The sequence below is a fragment of the Lycium ferocissimum genome, chromosome 6, assembly GCF_029784015.1.
Source record: "Lycium ferocissimum isolate CSIRO_LF1 chromosome 6, AGI_CSIRO_Lferr_CH_V1, whole genome shotgun sequence".
Taxonomy (NCBI): Eukaryota; Viridiplantae; Streptophyta; class Magnoliopsida; order Solanales; family Solanaceae; genus Lycium; species Lycium ferocissimum.
The window spans coordinates 481,161-500,387 of record NC_081347.1 but is presented as its reverse complement, the minus strand read 5'-3'; the positions used below and the strand labels follow the sequence as shown (position 1 = coordinate 500,387).

At 33.1% G+C, this 19,227-nt stretch overlaps 2 protein-coding genes across 3 annotated transcripts; one reads left to right on the top strand and one right to left on the bottom strand.

Moving 5' to 3' along the window:
• The first annotated feature begins 2,151 nt into the window (after positions 1–2,151).
• LOC132058783 (uncharacterized) lies at positions 2,152–3,063 on the top strand. The gene has a single exon (XM_059451118.1). The coding sequence runs from the start codon at positions 2,194–2,196 to the stop codon at positions 2,737–2,739; it is 546 nt and encodes a 181-aa protein (XP_059307101.1). The 5' UTR covers positions 2,152–2,193; the 3' UTR covers positions 2,740–3,063.
• A 20-nt stretch (positions 3,064–3,083) lies between these two features.
• On the bottom strand, positions 3,084–5,650 carry LOC132058782 (TPD1 protein homolog 1-like). Of its 2 annotated transcripts, XM_059451116.1 has the most exons (4): positions 5,595–5,650; positions 5,340–5,435; positions 4,733–4,855; positions 3,084–4,196 (listed from the first exon to the last, which is right to left on the bottom strand). In XM_059451116.1, exons 2-4 carry the CDS (start codon positions 5,389–5,391, stop codon positions 3,715–3,717), a joined length of 657 nt encoding a protein of 218 aa, XP_059307099.1. In that variant the 5' UTR covers positions 5,392–5,435; positions 5,595–5,650; the 3' UTR covers positions 3,084–3,714. The 2 variants fall into 2 exon arrangements, with proteins under 2 accessions (XP_059307099.1, XP_059307100.1); XM_059451117.1 differs by lacking the exon at positions 5,595–5,650 and having other exon boundaries at positions 5,340–5,529.
• Between the last annotated feature and the right edge of the window lie 13,577 nt (positions 5,651–19,227).

Genomic DNA, 19,227 nt, shown 5'->3' with positions numbered 1-19,227 from the left:
TTTATCAAGTAAAATATATGTTCAAACACAACTTCAAAATCTCAAATTTTCAAAATTCAACTTCAAAATTTATAGCCAAAGAGGAGCTTAAGAGAATCGTCATCAAACAAAAAATTTAAGTTTTTAGAAATCGTAGTGTTGTTCTTTTTTATTTCTTTCAAAGCGGGAAGTAGCTTTTTTTTTTTTTTTTCGGGTCTTTCTAGAGTAAGGAGTACTATTAATGGTTGAATTAAAAGTTTTAAGAAAATTTCTTGTTTGTAGCCTGAGATTTCATTAGTTGACTATAGCTCAAAAGGTAAATGATCACGGGTAATTAACCACATATAGTATATTCTTAATTAAATTTAAGGGTTAACTAAACTGAACATCCTCGTACTATGAAAATCAAACATTTACACCCCTATACTAGGAAAATCCTACACTTATACACCTCCTCTCTTGTCCGGATGTCCTAAAATCCTTGTATGTAAATTTCCATTAGCAGCTTCATATCTCGATGTTAACTAATTTGGACGGGAATTTATAAAAGGAATTTTTCCCTTTCCTTTATTTGACAAAAAGAGAATGATATATATGAAGGGAAGTGGTCAAAAAGAGGGAAATAGTGTGTTTTCCCCCATCTCATTCTCTGTATTGTTTTCTTTCTTTCCCTAATTGCCTAGTTGCTAGCATTGGCTAAGATGAATAAAGTTGGATGAGACTACTTTACTCTTAATTAGGGTAAAATTATATGATTATCTTTCAACCTTATAATTGAAAAATGTCCAATATTGTCCTAGAGTTTCAAACTATTTAGTAAATTTTAGGACGATGACTATTTTCCAAAGACATGACGAAAAAGTGGCCAGTTGATGCTATTTTTACCTTAATTAGAAGTTTTAAATTGGAGTCATGATGCTTTTCTATTTAATGAGAACCCAATACATCGGAAAATTAGAATCAATCAGGTCAATAAACAGCGCATACTGAATGGTTGCACAACTTGTTTGATGGTTGTTACATATCGTTTTCATAAAGTATTGTATTATATTGTACTGTATTGTTTTGATAAATAAACATTTGGATAGATTATATTGTTTTCGTTATTACATAATGTCACCCATCAACAATCTGAATGATAAATCTACAATATTATAAAGAACACTTGGGCACAAGGCAAGTAATTATAAAAAATAGCAGGGTAGTGATAAAATAAGATTATTAGATAATAAACAAAGTCAAACTGAGAAGAAAAAATAAGGTAACGACGCTATCACATTAAATCAGTCATTACATAAAATGAGACTTTTCGTCGTTATATAACGATGATTTATTACAATACATTAAAATTTAAATAACAATCAAAATAAATATTATATTTAAAGCAATAATACAATACAAATATTATATTTAAAGTAACAATACAATACGCAACAACCGTCCAATCAAAACTAAAAAAGATACACAACGCAACTAGGCTTTGGGTAAACTGTCTCATACTTCTGCTTCTGCATTTTGACAATATGGGCTTGGGTTGACACACAAAAATACATTTTTTTGTGTGGAATGTCCTTCAAAGGTACTGGTATTTAATTTTTGCCCTTCGCTAAAAATTCTTTGATTCAGGGTTGGAACCCCCGCTCAATAAAAAATTATAAAAAAAAAAAAAAAAATCACAAGGTAAAGTTGGTTTCAACTTATGCCTTAAGGCAAAAAAATAAAATAAAATTACTTAGCTGAAAGTTTGCAAACCCCTGCCTTAAGACCTAAGTTTTGCCCCAATAGACCTAATTTTGAGTAAAAGTTAGGCCTTAAGGCAGAGGTTTGCCCTATGTCCTAATTTTCACCCAAAATTAGGCCTTAAGACAAACCTTTGCTTTAAGGCCTAACTTTTAGCCGAAAGGCTTATATTTGCTATTTTTTTTTCGTTTTTTTTTTTTTGACTGAGCTTGGTTTTGAATCCAGGACCTCGGGATATTAAGCGAAGGATAAAAATTAAAGACCGCTCATTTGAGGGACGAAAATTAAAGAGCAGTGTCTTTAAAGGCCAATCGAGCAAATGATCCACAAAAATATATAAGTGGGCCTTGAATTCAATCTGTTTGGTTGAGAAAAAGCCCATTCATAAGATAAGAAAAAGAAGATAAGGTATAAATAACTACACTCAAAAACAAACTAAAATCACAACCTTTCATTGCTCTATCTCTCAAAAAAATGAGACTTCAACTCCATTTTCGTCACTCTCATCTTCCATTACTCATTCAACAAATCAAGAACAATTCACCTATTAAACCACCAAAATTACCATATGGTAAAAAAGAAATTTACAAGCTAGCTGCACAAAAAAGAAATATAGCCAAACCAATAACTCTACAAACTTTGCCCAAGTCCAAGAATATTTCAAGAACTGAAATTTCAAGAAATGAGACAAGCTCAAAACTTGTGGTATTGGGAGCTGTATCTGTTGGGGTAATGTTGTTTTTAATGGGCTTTGATGATAAAAATAAAGCATTGGCTTTAGGTCCTGAAGGTCCATTAATGGAAGAGTTTTGGGATAACATGAGGAGATATGCTATTTATGCATTGACAGTTAGTACTGGTGTTCTTTGGGCTGTTTTTGAGCCTATTTATGAGCTTTTAAAGAACCCCATTTCTGCTATTTTAATCTTGGTTATTATGGGTGGCAGTGTTTACATTGTTTCTCAAGTGGTATCAGCTATGGTTGGTATTACTGATTTTAGTTATGATTATAACTATTAGATTTAAGTTTTGTTTGTATTCGGAGTTGGGGTTGGTAAGGCGCAATGAGGCCACCTTAGCCCATTGAGTGCTCAACCTCGGGCCATCGACATCATACGCTCTATTCAAATAGATTTTGCGGAAAACCAGCTATATCCCATCTTGGTTGGCCTTTCACCCATAGCCTCAAGTCATATGTATAAAGAGGGATTTTCCTTGTATGTTTATGCTTAATTTCACTAAAGTGATGCTATATATATTGCCTTCAACTTAATAGTGTTGTGTTCTGTTTTAGTGTACTCTCTTGATAGTTCATTGTTATATAGTCATATTTATGAGTGTGAATTTTGCTTTTCCAGTATGATTTCAGTTTGTAATGCTTACCTATTTGCTAAAATAAGCTTTTTCAATCATGATTTAGAGGAAACAACTTTGATTTTGTTTTATAATTTTGTTTGCGATGTGGCTAGACGAAAAAGATGATTAGTGAGAATTCATATAGTCGACCACAATTTGCTTGGATTGGGGCACAGTTGTAGCGGTTGAGGAAATTCTAAACAAAGCAGATATGTACATTCATATGAATTATGATCACACTTGATCCATGAATAACTTAATTCTGGATATGACTTTGCTTTCAAACCCCATGGATCTTCTAAATTCAAGCATTACCTACCCAAAATAGGGATGATCAAGGTATACATTTAGAATAGTAGCTGGCTCCACGGCCCGAACCCGTGATCTATAGGTCATGTAGAGACAGCTATACCATCGGTCCAAGGCGTCCTTTCAATGGGCATTCAACTCTAAACTTGAATATTGCTTAAGTACAACTATATTGAGAATTTGAAACAAACATTATTTGCATTGATGCCATTAAATTACAAAGATACTAATACCATACACAAGTTAAGACTACTAATTCCTGGACTTCAGACAGATCTGAGAGCAAGAAAAGTTCCAAAAGAAATACTAGATTTTTACAAACCATCTGATTTAGCAGGAAACAGAAGAAACAGAAAGAGGATATTTGAAGGTATTGGCATATTGAAAAGTGAGGGATTGCCCTGGATTGAGAGGCTCTCCGTCGTTGACAAGGCAATCATTATAGTTAAGTCTCCTGAAAACTCGGGGATTTATGAGCCTTGCTGAACTGAACCAACCACAGCTCAAGTGAATGTTGGAAACACCGGAGAAACACGCGTTCTCGATTATGACAGTGTACGTGGGAATGCCGTTTGGCTGTGGCGGTGTGTCACCTTGGGTTACTATAATTCTGTCTTTTGAACATGATGCTGGCCCTATTCTGTTCTCTGAGCCGTCACCTCCATCATTGCCACCATTACCACCAGTACCATCATCGCCACTATTACCATCAGCGCCATCATAGCCACCATTGCCACCAGTACCATCATCGCCACCAGTGCCACCAGTACCATCACCACCACCAACATCACCATCATCGCCAAAACCAATATCTATTCAATACTCCAAAACAACGAGAAGAAGTCAAGCAACTAGCTACTTCAAAGTGCTCAGCAATACAAGTTTTAAAAGTCAAATTGAACTACCTAAAGGTATAGGAAAAACTTTACTACTTTTTTCAGCAAAGAATTGATCTTTCTAACAAAGTTTACTAAATTTTACCTTTTAAACATTTTATGCAACAGACAATGTGTGAATTGTTTGCCTAAGTAACAGGGGTTGTCAGATGGCATACTCAGCTTATTATGGTAACTTTTGTTGTATAAAAACATGAGTAAATAACATGATTGGCATAAGTTGAGTAAATAACATGATTGGCAAAGGATATTAAATCATAGTAGAAAGTATTTACCATGTCTCATTTTGAATAATCAACTTTACAAGGTTTCTTGTGATTTAGATACAAAATATATTTATTCATTCACAAATTTCCTTACTTTTCTTGACGTAGATAATATAGTGCACGTAAAAAGTGGTTAGTTAAACACCTTTCGTTCGAAAATTATATTGTGTATATATAGAAATTTACCAGGTAGTTGTAGTAACTTCCTAGCAGGAGTGACAGTGTATTTTTGCCTGGGAATTAGGGCTCTTTCTTGAATAGCACCACCTTCTTCTTGAGCTAGTTCCAATGCATGATTAATGTGTATAACTGTACAATTCAAAGATAAACAACACTTGCTTCAAGATTCTTATGGACTTGAACATTCAAGATAGATATTAGAATTTGAATAGAACTCCAAAAGATTTAACCCAAATAGAAAAGAAAAAACAAAGATCCTACTAGAACATAGTGTAATATATACATGCATGAAAGTAGATTAAATGTAGTAACCAAAGTTTATATTTTCCAGCTTCACTTTTTCTTTGCTGCCAATTTTTTCAAAAAAAGATATGTTATGTACGCCGTCTGTATAACAAAAAAAAATTATGCTATCAAGTCAAACGGTAAAACAAAGGATATACCCAGGTAAACCTCTTTAGAATATGAAATGTGTAATCTTGAATGAGACACGTTAACCGCTATAACAAAAATAGATAAAGGTAACTTGATGTATAAAAATTTCTCCAGGGATAATGTATATAGCTTAAACTCAAAAAAATAAAAAGAAGAGAGAAGGTACGTAATTAAGTACCACAGAATGAAACGAGCAACAAAACCACATAGACCATGAAAAGGCTCTTCATTGATTCAATAGTTCCGCCCTTGTGTGTCCTTCAAAGTAGTGGAACTGCAAAATAAGGGGAAAAAATATATATGAACCATGCATGACACACAAAATTGAATGAAAACTTAGTTAATATGGAATTTTTTGAACTAGGAAAATAGAGAAAAAAGTAGTACTCCTGGCTGAGAATAAAGAAGAAGCAAACTTATAGAGTTTGTGTACTTTTTAATTAGTAGTAGTAGGAGCAGCAGCAGAAGCAAAACTTAGGCTGAGGGTACTAAATCTAGGAGGAGCAGGAGAAATTTATAGTAACAAAAGTTGATAAAATATTGTATTTTATCATATTGCTATGTCTAGTGGATTTATGGGCTTGTTCTAACACGTAGTTGTCATTCAAAGGGTTATATATATGGGATCAGATAATTATAGCTGCCTCCATTTTCCAGTAACTAGCTGTGACTATAATGACCACCTTTCATTTCACTGCCTGCTCCCTATATATAATTTGTCTGGGACCTAATAAATTGCCTTCAATTGACTACTAGGCTTGAAAGTCCTCTCTTGAAATGTGCTATAATTATTCATATTGAAGATGTGTATTTAATACTAGTAATAGTTCCTGCACCAGTCAAATTCTTTTTAGTGTCAAGATCATTAGATAAAGAAAGCTCAACATGTTCGGATTCTCCAAAAATATTTTCACGTTGGATCCTCTCAAAATATACTAAGATCCGATACGTCCCTGTCTGCATTTTTGAAGAATTGAATCCTCCCAAAATGCATTACCTTTTGAGGATTTAAAATCCACCTGTCGGCACTTTTGAAGAGTCGGATCCTCCCAAAATGCACTACTTTTAGAGGATCTGATACATACGGATCGGACACGCATCAGTTGGATCCTCTCAAAATGCACCATTTCTAGAAGATCTGGCATAGATCTCTGTTGCATTTTTTGAAGAGTCGGATCCTCCTAAAATGCACTACTTTTGGAGGATTTGACACGCACTCATTAGTCGGATCCTCCCAAAATATATATTTTTAGTGAATTAGACACGCACTCATCAACTTTTTTGGAAAGTGGAAACAACGTTACAATAATGCACCGAAGTCTCACATTTGCTCATCTAAAAAATTAGTGGGGTTTTGTTATTTACAGCTTCAAGTGTCATTGTCTTTTCCATCTTATCCATGATGCATAGCTAGAGTAAAATGTATAAATATGACTGCACTTCTTTAAGGGTACGTAGTGAATGCCAATTTGCACTTTGATAAGATAAGAAATGAATTAACCTTAGGTTGGCAGCCATATCGGATTTCATTCATTAGTGATGGGAAAGCCAACTAGTGAAGTATGGTATGCATCAGCCAAATCTAATTGCTCTCATTTTTCTCGATACCTTAGTTAAAAGTTTACTGATCCGATTAAAATGTATTTGGTTACGTTTATAACTAGTCAACTAGCTTATAATTACATTTTAGCTTATTTATGAATTTGACAGATATACTAAAAGTGCTTATAAGCTAAGTCCTTATATGGTCAAAATCAGTTATAAGTTAGTCACCCTCATTTTATGACTTTCAACTTGTAAGCACTTTTGATTTGACAAATTTTATATTTTTTCACCACTAATATTTTTTATAATTTACAAGATATTAATCTTAGAACAAACTCAATAACTCATAATTATCTCTCTATTCTATTTCCCTCATTCGTTTTGTATGCAAAAATAATTGTAAATTATATTTTTTTTTTCTGTAAAAAGTTGTAAGGACATTTCAATTACTTTTAAGAGTTAAAGTGCTTATCAGTTACTCCCTCCGTTTTATAATAAGTATTGTTTAATTTTTATCTTTTTATTTTGTTTCAATGTTTCACAAAATCAAGAATATATTGTTTTTCTTTCAACGTTAAATAAATGAAGTTATATATATATATATATATAGATCTTTATTTTTACTTGTCATTTTTCACATATCAAGATAAGATAAAGAGCTCACTTCAAATCATTTTTTAAATCCAATAAAAATATGCATCAATTAATATGTAAGTAAAAACATTTATTATTCTTACTTTCTAGTGAACCAAGAAATCATTAAAGAGCTACTTCTTTTTTCAAGGCACCTAATAATTAAGGGTAAATAGGTGTGAGTAATTTTACTTGCTAAGAACGCCACTTATATTAATGAGGGAGCAACTATCTACTAGTAGTTTCAACACTTATTGCGAAATCATTTTCTCCCTCCATTTTATTTTTCTTGGCCCCTATATTAAAAACATATTTTCTTTTTAGTTCTCCACTTTACTAAATCAAAAAAGTTCTATTACTTTTTTTTCATATTGCCCTTAACATTAAATAACTACATAAAGTATTAGTAGTCAGGTTTAGAATTCCAAAACATCATTAATAAAGTTAGTTTAGTAAAATACATTCTTAATAATAAAAATTAAGGGGTGTGCCAAATCAACATGGGCCCCGTAAAATGAAACGGAGGGAGTAAACACAAACTAAAACAGGCTCTTAATATGATTTCGTGTTTTATATGTCCATTAATTTAGGAAACACTTAAGGGAGAAAGCTAGGTGGATTGTTTCTCAAACGTTGTGAAAATTAATTCATTAACACTGCTATTAAAAGTACCAGTTGGAGTCCCAAAAAAAGGAGTAGCTATTTAGTCACATCGAATTATGAACCCTACGGCTGATAAGTTGATATTTACAACCATACTTATTGTAATTAATAGCACTTCAATTCAATTACTTCTTGAAAACATTCCTGGACTTTGTCATTAAATACCCTGTGAAGTGGACAGTTAGACATTTATAATACCTCTAATATATAAACTTTTGTTTTAGCACCTAAGGATGAAGTCTAATACTCAATAAAATGAGAGGAGAATTATAAGGTCTTACGTTCAAATCTAGTAATGAAAAGAAATATTAGGTGATTTCTTCTGATCTATTCAAATCTTGGTAGATATTGTTATTTGTTACTTGTGTATATAGAAGGCACTATAACAAAGTATAGAAATGGCAACAAAAAATTTAGTATTTGGCAACAACTTAGTTTTATTGTTGGCAAATGAACTTTTTTTGCCAAAAGAATTTAATTTTGTTGCCAACTTAGTTTTATTGATTATTGTTGCCAAAATTTAATTTTATTTTGACAACAAAAAGAAAAAGTTATTGCACGTTGTTGCAATAACAGCCATTGGGAAAAATCTATGCAACCAAAAAAAAAAAAATTGTTACCAAAAGTACTTTTTACAATAATAATCAATCTATGACAACAAAAATAATTTTGTTGCCAAATATATTTTTTCTTGTAGTAAGGATTTATTGTTTTACTTAATCACAGTACTCATGAAACTCTGAATTTGCAACTAATTAAAGACATGTATGAAAATCCATAAGCACAGTGTATACGTACAACATTGCATATATAATGGAGTGATGTAAAAACACAAGCACACAAAGAACTCATTAAAGTTTTTAGAATCTGAATAAGGTGAACATATTGTAAGGCAAAGGCAAAAAGTATTTCAGAAAGAAATAACCAGATTGCTCATGATTATCATAACGAAACAACGCTTAGTTGCGATCTGATATAACACAAGGCGAGGCAGCACAAAGTAAGTAGCAATTAAGTAGCAGCACAGTATAATATGCCAAATGGAACAAATTTGTCATCTTAGGGCCGAACATGCCCTTGTCATTATTAAAATAGGATAAATTTATGCTTATTTTCAAACGGATTAATTTTTTTAAACGTAGGATAAATTTAAACCTTTCATATAGTTCAAGACAAATTTGAACCTTTCGCATAGATCAAGGACAAATTTAACCCTTCTCCCTAATGTTGAGTTCTTAATTTTTTCCCCTCCATCTCTCTCCCCGTCACTACCCATACCACCAACCACCCTTTCTTCCTTCTTCCTCCCTATCTCCACCCTCGCCCCCCCCCCCCCCCACCGCACCCCACTATTGTCACCATCACCTCCATCACCATTTTCATTATCTCTCTTTCTCTGTCCTCATCACCCCAACGCCACCTCCATCACCGGGAGGGAATGAGCTAAACGACTTGAATATGCAACATAGAGTGTCATTTTTAATATAAGTGTATAGCTGCATAGGGGTCAAAGGAGGAAGAAAGGGTGACTGACGGTAGAGATAGTGGCGGAGAGAGATAAAGGATGATAAACAAAATGAAACAAAAAAAAAAACTCAAAATTAGGAAAAATGGTCAAGTTTGCTACTAAAATAGAGAAATGTTTAAATTTATCATCCACTTAAGAAAATTAATTCTTAATTGCAAGACACGTGGCATCACCTGGTGCTAAGCTTCCGTCTTTTGAAAATAAGGGCAAATGCAGCCCATTTTAGGAACGACAAGGGTATATTTAACTACATATTAACAAAGGGCAAATATGTCCATTTCGCATAGTTCAAGAGCATTTTGACCCTTTGCCCTTGTATATATATAATACTATGAATTAAAATTTTGCGGACTAATACTGTAAAATTATTACTCTTAGTTCGTCTGCTATAAGGTCTAATCTATTTAGTCGTAAACCATTAACTTTATCTAATCTACCGTTAGATAGCTATATGTTTATTTTGATGATAATTAAATCGTCGATAAATAAAATTACCGAGAGATTTGTAATGTTTAGCAATATAGGTTGTCCGTCGTTAATTTTTTCCAGTGATTAACGTGAATGGAAAATTGATCCTCTTGGAGTAAGAAAGTACTAAGTTAATGAGTAGGAAATAACAGGCAAAATGCACATACTCAATTTTGACGCTGCCATTTAACTTGTTGCCAGTTTTTATATATAGGTGTATTCGCTTCGGGGCAACTTCAGATATACAGTGTTTGAAGCTAGTGTTAACAAAGTCTAGTATGAAGTTTTATAAGGATGAGATTCAATCGTTTTTGCTTGAACTTCAGTTATATATACATGAACTTGGAACAAAAATGCCTGAAGTTAGGCAAAATGACTGAAGTCCACCATTTTTGCCTGATTTCTGGGCAAAATGACTTAGTGATATGTAATTTCAAACACTATATCTGAAATTTGATTTTGTCAAGTTTAACTTGAGACACTGCATTTTCAAGTGAGTATATGGACAAAAAATTTAAAAATTCAGATACAAATCAAATGGCAATGTCAAAACAGCTGCATGTGAATTTTCTATGGAAATAGCGAAGTATTGAATGAGGCTTGTAAGAAAAGCCCAGAAGGCAGAGATTGAACACCATTTGGCAAACCTGAACTGAACTTGGGCTTAATAAATGTAAATGTGGTCAATTTTGAGCAAAGTCTGACACACACACTTCAGCCAATGTGTATATATAGGGCCTGGACCTGGACCATCTTAAGAGGCTCTAATATCATTTTGAAGTGCGTGTAATCTGTGTACATTTTAAACAGCCCAAGGCCCAAGGTCAAATATGTCTCTTAGATTTAGCTTTGATGTATTTGAGCAACAAAAAGAAAAAAAAAATTGTACTCTACTTTTTGTAAAAACTTGTACCATTAGCCTTTTGTTAAAGAGTTCACTACTGTAAACTGCTACTGTGTTAATCATATTTTTTTTTTTCCATGCATGAAGGCTTCTTCAAGTTAATTATAATATCCCTCTATATATCCATTCTGCTACCTATAGGCTATTACCTTATGGGATATATAAACCGCAATTACAATACTTTCGACTGTAACACCCCGCATCTTGGAACTGAATTTAAGCTCATATCATTAGAGTTCTAGTGGAAACTTAAGGTTTGAACGTTTTGCGAAAATGGTTGATAGGCCTATTTCGGGCGACGATAACTCCTTAATCGGTTTGGAATTTGGGAAATTACCCCCAATGAATTTGTAGTATGTGGAAATACCTTTCTAACGATATAAAGACCAAGCCAATCGAGAGATCGGAGCAAGGAGATATGATCGTCTCAATATGGCTAATAGTAAGGCACTTGAAATCTGTCGAATCGGCTAAGTTTTCGATACGTCTGCCTTCCAGCCAACTTTCGTGAAAATCTGTTATGAATTTGGGAAAACTTCCTTGATGAAAGTTGTAGCCCTTTGAAATAGCTTTCCAACGGTATATTATGGGCCTTTAACGGATCTGTGTACAAGGTTATGTCCATTTCACCGAACAATTACAGAATCGACTCATGTCGCTATTTCGGGCGCGTGCGATAGTCCCGCATCGCGGAATCGCGCAAGTCTAGTATTGAGCTACGGAGAATTGCGCGATGGTCCCGCATCGCGGAATGCATTTTAAACAGGGTCGGTTTCGGGTCAAAGGTCTCTTTTACGCGTTTTAAGTTATATTTAAGGTTTGGGGTTTATTTCCTCGGCTTCACGAAAAATTAACCTAAAGTCAAGAAGAACAAGTCCCAAACCTCAAGATCTCCCAAGGTAAGTTTTATCATGATTCTAGGGTGAATTTAAGTCCCTAATCCTTTCTAACTTGAGTAAACTCTTCTAATCCATAGAGTTAGGATTGGAACATTTTTGTTGGATGTGGAAACCCAAGAGCCCTGCAATTCAAGAGGATTGGACTTCAAAAGGTAATGTTTCTACTCTCTAATCATGTATAGTTGTGAATTGATGAGTTCTTGGGAGAATAGTAAATGGGTTTGATAAAGAGGATTATATAAACTATGCTAGAGTTTTGGATTGTTGACTTGAGATTGTTATAATGATATGGGTGATGGAGAATGATGTTAATTACATCTAATTGAGATTGTAGAATCACCTAGAAGTAATAGAATGGGAATTGGGTGAAGAAATACCATTAATGGAGATTGTGGAGCTTTATGCCCACTAAGGGTTTGATAAAATGCTTAGATGACCAAAGCATGAATATTATTGCTAATATAGAATCCCTTTGGCTTGTATTGATATAGATCAAAGTTGAAAGGGCGAAAACATTGTATTATTATGCTCAAAATTGGAATTAAGGTATGTGAGGCTGACTATCTACGTTAGGGAATGTTCATGATTCTCCCTCGCCTCCATTCTTCATACTTGTCGGTAATTTGACTCGGAATACGGTTTACCACATTTTATGATATGTTGTAAATGCATTTTATCTTCTAGGGTTGCGATTCTGAAAATCGTTCATGGTTGACAATTTGAATAGCATGAACTCAGCACGTAATCTTTAAAGGCTCATGTATTGTTACCACATGAGTCTCAGTCTAGAAATTCAGTATGCTCGAAACGATCGGTGTTTTTGAATTCGGTCCGATGTACATTTCGATTCGATTATTCATTGTTATTATGGTCTCGATTTATTAATTAACCATAATTATACATATGTGATTTTGCCCAAGAAGAGACACGATCTTGTGTATACGTATACATGGCAAATTGATATTCAAAGTTGACTAGGCGAGGCCATGCACCTGCAATTTTCTTTATTATTCCATAGGCCCCGCATATTAAAATTCACGGATAATACGGATGATTCGGATACGAAGAAATTCATAACTCTTCTTCCTTGTCGATTCTGATTATCAATTTCTTGTACCTTTCGGATATTTTATTGCTTCTGAAAATTGCTTTACATACCGTACAATTCAAATGTTTGTGTATTTTTATTGACTTGATCTCGCGATGCGAAAACTATATGCATGCAGATTGACGACTTAGCTATTTAGGAGTGCACGTATCGGCTATTGGTGAGCCCCGAAAATTCCTTCGGGGCGTTGTCGGAATCCGATCAAGATTCGGTTATATAGACGCATGTATCATTAATTTAGAGGCTTCGTAACACGATTCGGATATCGGATATTTATTATGTTAGCCTTGTTGGCGACACTCATTCGGTTGTTTGGTTTAGCCATGTTGGCTACTTTCGAATATGTTCGGTTGTCTAAGTATTTCCGCATTATGATATTTCAGTGAGACTTTTAGTTAATCAGCATGTGTTAGTTTCATTTTATAAATTAGTTATGTTTTGATATCACATGTTGATTCGACCCGACGATTAACTTCGCTCGGTCACATGCGATCGGGCATGTTGTGCGTATTACGTCCGGAATTACGAATATTGTTACGGGGCGTGACATCGACAACTCAACATCTTCTATATATATTACTCTCGTCCGTCCATTTTTACTTATCATGTATTGACTTTACACGTCTATTAAGGAGTCAAAAATAGAATGACAATTTTACTATATCACCCTTTGAATATGATAAATGCAATGTTTTGGGAAATGCATTGAGAGGGATTATAGTAAATAATAATAGTAAATTGAGAACTAAGTGTTTAATTCTGTCTTTATTTTTTAAACTGAACAAGTAAAAGCATACATCTATTTTTAGTATAAGAGACGAGCAAAAATAGACGGAGTGAGTAGATCAAAGAAGGTTTTATAACATGGCTATCGTATATTTTTTGCCTTAGAAATCAGTGCACTATTAATGTCCCTAACCACACCATTTTCATAAAATGGATCCCACCACCTCCGTTCATTCAAAGGGCAAAAAATTGATGGAGCTTATTATGATAGACTAAATGTTGGTGGTCAAGAGGATTAATTCATAATTCTAATTGAAACTGGAAATAGGATTTTTCCAAACTCGCACTCCGTATGAATTGATAGCCTTATTTCAAGGGCTATAGCTAGCATTCACAACGCATTTGTTTTCGTCGATCGATTGTGTAAATACATTTTCAAGTATTTAATCACCTTCACAAAATACACCTTATTGATATTTGCTTCTTAAGACAATGAAAATTCCTTTCTTGCAACACCTTTACAGAAGGGCCAAAAAAAAAAAAAAAAAAAAAAAAAACGAGTCCTCTCATAGAAGTGACCATGAACATTAAAATGCAAAGATAACTAGTTTTTTTTTTTTACCATATGATAGACATATATATAATAGATGCGGTATATAAAGTCATTACAAACAGTGGCTCTTTGAAGCATTACAAATTGATATCTAAACCTTCCTAGTAGTTGAGGTACGTTTTTCGATTTATTTAATTGCAATTTCACAAAAAGGAGGAAGAGACAGTACATAAGAGAGTAATTTTTTCAAAATGCAAATTGATATTCAAAGTTGATCAGGCCATAAAAATGCACCTATTGCAAATTTTCTTTTCTCCTCCATAGTCCCATTAAAATTCAAGAATCCATATTGCTTGAGAAGAATATCCAACTTCCATTCTTCCATCTTCTCATAATCTACCTTCTTGTACCTTGGATAATGAAGTGGCATCTGAAAATTGTTCATCTTTTTCTGTTGATCAATTTTGTGTATTTTTTCTTGACTTGAATTGTTCCCATGTCCTAAAACTATAGTGCATGCAGATTGAAAAAATTGGCTCAAAGCCATTTTCCCCCTACTACTAAGAAAATTTGCTGAAAATTTTGAGCTTATGATGGAATGATCAAGATTGAGATTATATAGACGCATGTATCATTAATTTAAGCAATAAATTCCGGGATATATAATATATTGTTTGAGGATAAATAGAATCCCGTACGACACTCAAAGTTAATAAAAAAAGGTCTAGGTTACATATGCGGACAAGGTGGAGTAAAAATATCGTGAGTCGATGAGGCCGAATATCTACAAGTAATTCTACATAAAAAAGTTGATTTGTGATCTTGAAAAAGGAAAATTACATGTTATAACATGTAAAAGTGTCATGATAATATAAAATTTTCTTAAATTGACGGTGTATATAACTTAAAACTCATTTAAAAATGGGTATGTTATGCTATTTGGAATTACTAATATTGTTACCTGGCACATGAATGATTAATGATATTGGTAATGTAAGGACATTTCTTCTTATAGAAAATTGTTAGCAGTCACTTTCTAATGAAGAAATGACCATAATATCAATTTTATTTAATTGCGTGATGTTTGAAACAGATTCAATGATTGTTTTCCCCAGTTGAGTGCTTAAATAACAAGTTAGAGTAAAAGAATATTGATTAACATAAATGATAAGATACTTGTTGATTGTTTAATTTCATTTTCAAAGGTTTTAGTTCAATAATGACTTAGAATAAATAGTTACTTTCTTTGATCAATAATTGAGTGAAGATAATTAAATTGCCAGCTACGCTAGTTACACAGCTCAAATGCTAATAGAATACGAAAATGCTTCAACAAATGAAATTGGATCCTTTATCTACTTAACTTATAGCTGTAATCTATAATGGTGGTTATGGGTATCAAATCCGCGAGATGAGCTAAATTTGAGCGGGTCAAAATGGGTTATGGTAATAGATGATAGATAATTAACTGGAGGTGGTAAATTTAAAATAAAGCCCCCAACGGAAACTTTCATAAATGACAAAGTTATCGGCTTATACTTAAGCACATAGCTACATGTTTCAATATTTACATTTAGTAGCAACTAAAGTCAACACTAAACTTATTGTATACGTTTTTTATTTTCGTTGTATTCATGAATACAACAAATATTTTTTTTCCTGTTTTTTCACTGCATTCATGAAAATGACTCTCTGTATTCATAAATACAGCGAGTAAAAAATGAATACATAAAAACATATATACACCAAAAATTAACAAACAACATATTTTCGTATGTATACAACAAACACAGCGTATACAACATAGATATACCAAAAAAATTAACAAAAACGCTAGAAAAACATCGTATACAACATATGCACACCATAAAATAACGAATACAGCTTTCAAATATTGAAGATCCAAAAATAAAATTGATTGTATTCATTTGTATACAGGCGTAAATTCACTCTATTCATTTGTATAGAAAAAGATTTCTTTGAAAAACGCAAAAAAATATTGAAGTGTATGTATACACAGATCTGAAAAAAGAACTTCCGAAAAATATGTATACACCGTGTGTATGTATACACAGATCTGGAAAAAAAAACCGGATCGTTTGTGTACACCTTCTTCTCCCTTCAATGGTTGAAAAAACTTCGGATAAAAATTGCATTATAGTTTTTAGGCATTTTGTCTTCACTTCCGATTTCTCCGGGTCATCACCGTCACCTGATCTAAAAAAATTCCGGTCGTTGAAAAAATTCGAATAGTTTCTTTAGGTACCGCATACACTTTGTGAAGCCTATCACCAAAGTTAACGCCGCCGGCACCAATGCAACAACATGGGCAGACACCATACGATAACACACCTAACCGCCGTCACCAAAACTTTGAACAACACCTTCCGTCAAAGTTATGCCGTCCCAACAACAACAACAACACCGTTAAAAGTTACTTGCCGGAGAAAAATGGAAAGGAAGACGAACTAGAGGTGTGTGTGTGTGTGTGTGTGTGTGTGTGTGTGAGAGAGAGAGAGAGAGAGAGAGAGAGAGAGCATAAAATTTGTAATTCCTTAATAAATTTGGCGGATACACGCGATCGGTGGTGTCTTGCGATTTTTTTTTTTAATTTAGAGAAGAGGGAGAGAGAGATGGGAGGGTTGGGTTGGAAGTGAATAGTGTGATGGGTAAAGTTGTGTGCGTGTGTGTATATATATATATATATATAGTTACTAAATGTCATTAATACACAAATGTTTGCTATGAGAAGTAATTAAGTTAAACTATAGCTACTAAATGTTAATACCCACTATATATTTGTTATGTCATGTAGTTATCCCTAAAATAAATTGGGTCAAAATGGGCTAAATAATGAATCGTAACCCAATCCGTCAAATTTTTACAAAATTTTAATTTTTTTGTTTATCTTATAATTCGCTTACAAAAAAATTAAAAATACGTTGAGAAGATTTCTCAATCAAGTTGGATTATACATTAGCCCAACCTTTAAATGGGCTGAATTGAGTGGGTTAAAATGAGTCGTGTTAATATAAATTGGTCATTAACGTCCAAAAATGTACGAGTTAAGCGAATTATGTTTTCATGGACAAATTTTACCACCCTTAATTGTAGCAAACCCGATGTTATAATAAGTAATTGATATGCATTATATAAAAGAAATAATGATTTCCTCATCCATACAAAATTTTGTTCTTTCACTTTTTAAAGTTTGTTTTCATTTTTGAAAATCGAAACTGTCCAGCACTTGCTATTTGTTAAAGGAACATACAAGCGCATCAAAAAATTTGTGTGTGTTTTTGACAATAAATCGGGAGAGTAAAAATGGATCTCTTGAAATGAATTTTTCAAATAGAGAAATATAATAACGTGAATACATATAACTTACTTTAACTTATTTGAGATTTAGGTGTCGTTATTCTATAAACTTATTTGAGATTGAGGAGTAGTTATTGTATAAAACTAAGGGATCTTTACAGAAATGGCCAATTGGATGCATTGTTCTTTTTCTAACTGTACATAAATTATATACAAATCACACACAATTATAAACATATTATATATAAATTATACATATACTATATATTCGATGGGCGACTATTTAGATTAGTTCTTCGAAACAACAAACTAATGAACCTATCTTTGCAAATTAATGAACCTCTCTTTGAACCGAAAGTAAATTACAATTTATAGACTATTCAAGGAGAAAAGTGTGCCTGTTTGTGAAAGGATTCAGCGTCTGGGCCTCGAAGGTTTAAGCTTTGGGCTGATACTATATGGGCTTTTAGGGAGGGGATGGTTGGGCTCGCGCCAGAGCTAGTCCTAGTATTGGGAAAATTAATCCAACATTTTCCTTAAATAAAACAAGAAAATAAAAAAATAAAAAAAGGAATTTACCCGATTTAATTTTTGATCCCATTATAAAAAGTTGTGGTATTTGCTTAGCGTACTGTTTTGCTATAGTTACTGCTCCTTTTTTTTTTTGACCCGCTTTGTGTTTGCTTTATCCCGAGTCGAGGGTCTATCAGAGATAGTCTCTCTATTTTTCAAGATAGGGGTAAGGTCTGCGTACACTACCCCTCCCCAGGCCCCACTTATGAGATAATACTAGGTATGTTGTTGTTGTATTTGAAAAAGTCAAATATATACTTACGCCAGAATTTCTCCTCCGCTTTCATTTTTTTTACATATGCAGTAGAAAATTGAAGACTCATTGCTTATCTATGATTATTATTGGATTAGTTTTGATTAAACACCATTTTTTAATTTTATTGAGTTTGTTTATAGAAAAAACAAAGCGGGTCAACTGACTTTTGAAGGTTTGAGGTTAATCTAACAAATAAAATTGTTGGAACTGACACTACAAAGCTGAATATCAAAATTGGAGTCACATGGAGTTGATTTGGATTAATTTTGGAGCAAAATGTTACCGCATTTATGAATCCGACTTACAAGGCTTATAAATTGTTTATAACGTTGACTTACAAATTGCATTTATGAAACACGACTTACAAATCACATTTATCAACTAAAATTTATAAACTATAAATCGTATCTACCAACCAACACTTATAAGACAGTTTTTATATCCTCGACTTATAAATCACATTTATCAACCTCCGACTTACAATTTTATCAACCGCGATTACCCGTTATCAATTGCAACTTACAACTCATTTATCAGCCTCGACTAAAATCGCAATCTAAGGTAAAAGAAAAAAAAAAAAAACTCGTATTTATCATCAACTTGACGCACAATTAGGTCAAACTAAAAATTAAGATAAATAAAAAGGATTTAAGTTACTATAGCTACTTGTGGATATGCAATCCTTTCTTGGGGTTTGGTGTAGAGAATTCAGACATTAAACACACACATACACATCAACACCTACTACAGATTTAAAATGCTGCACTTATTGTTGTGTTAGTCTAAACTCTAATGAATGGAATTTTGTTAGGCAAACGATGTACTTATATTGGGGAAAAGATGTGACGTTTTAATTATTGCATATATTCAACGAGGTTAATTATCAACTGAA

Excerpts from the sequence above, each read along its gene's own strand:
- LOC132058783 (XM_059451118.1), top strand. The coding sequence starts at position 2,194 with ATGAGACTTCAACTCCATTTTCGTCACTCTCATCTTCCATTACTCATT.
- LOC132058782 (XM_059451116.1), bottom strand. The coding sequence starts at position 5,391 with ATGAAGAGCCTTTTCATGGTCTATGTGGTTTTGTTGCTCGTTTCATTC. Across the intron at positions 4,856-5,339 it reads GTTGCTCGTTTCATTCTGTG|TTATACACATTAATCATGCA; the intron begins GTACTTAATTAC and ends TGAATTGTACAG. Across the intron at positions 4,197-4,732 it reads GAAGTTACTACAACTACCTG|ATATTGGTTTTGGCGATGAT; the intron begins GTAAATTTCTAT and ends AGTATTGAATAG.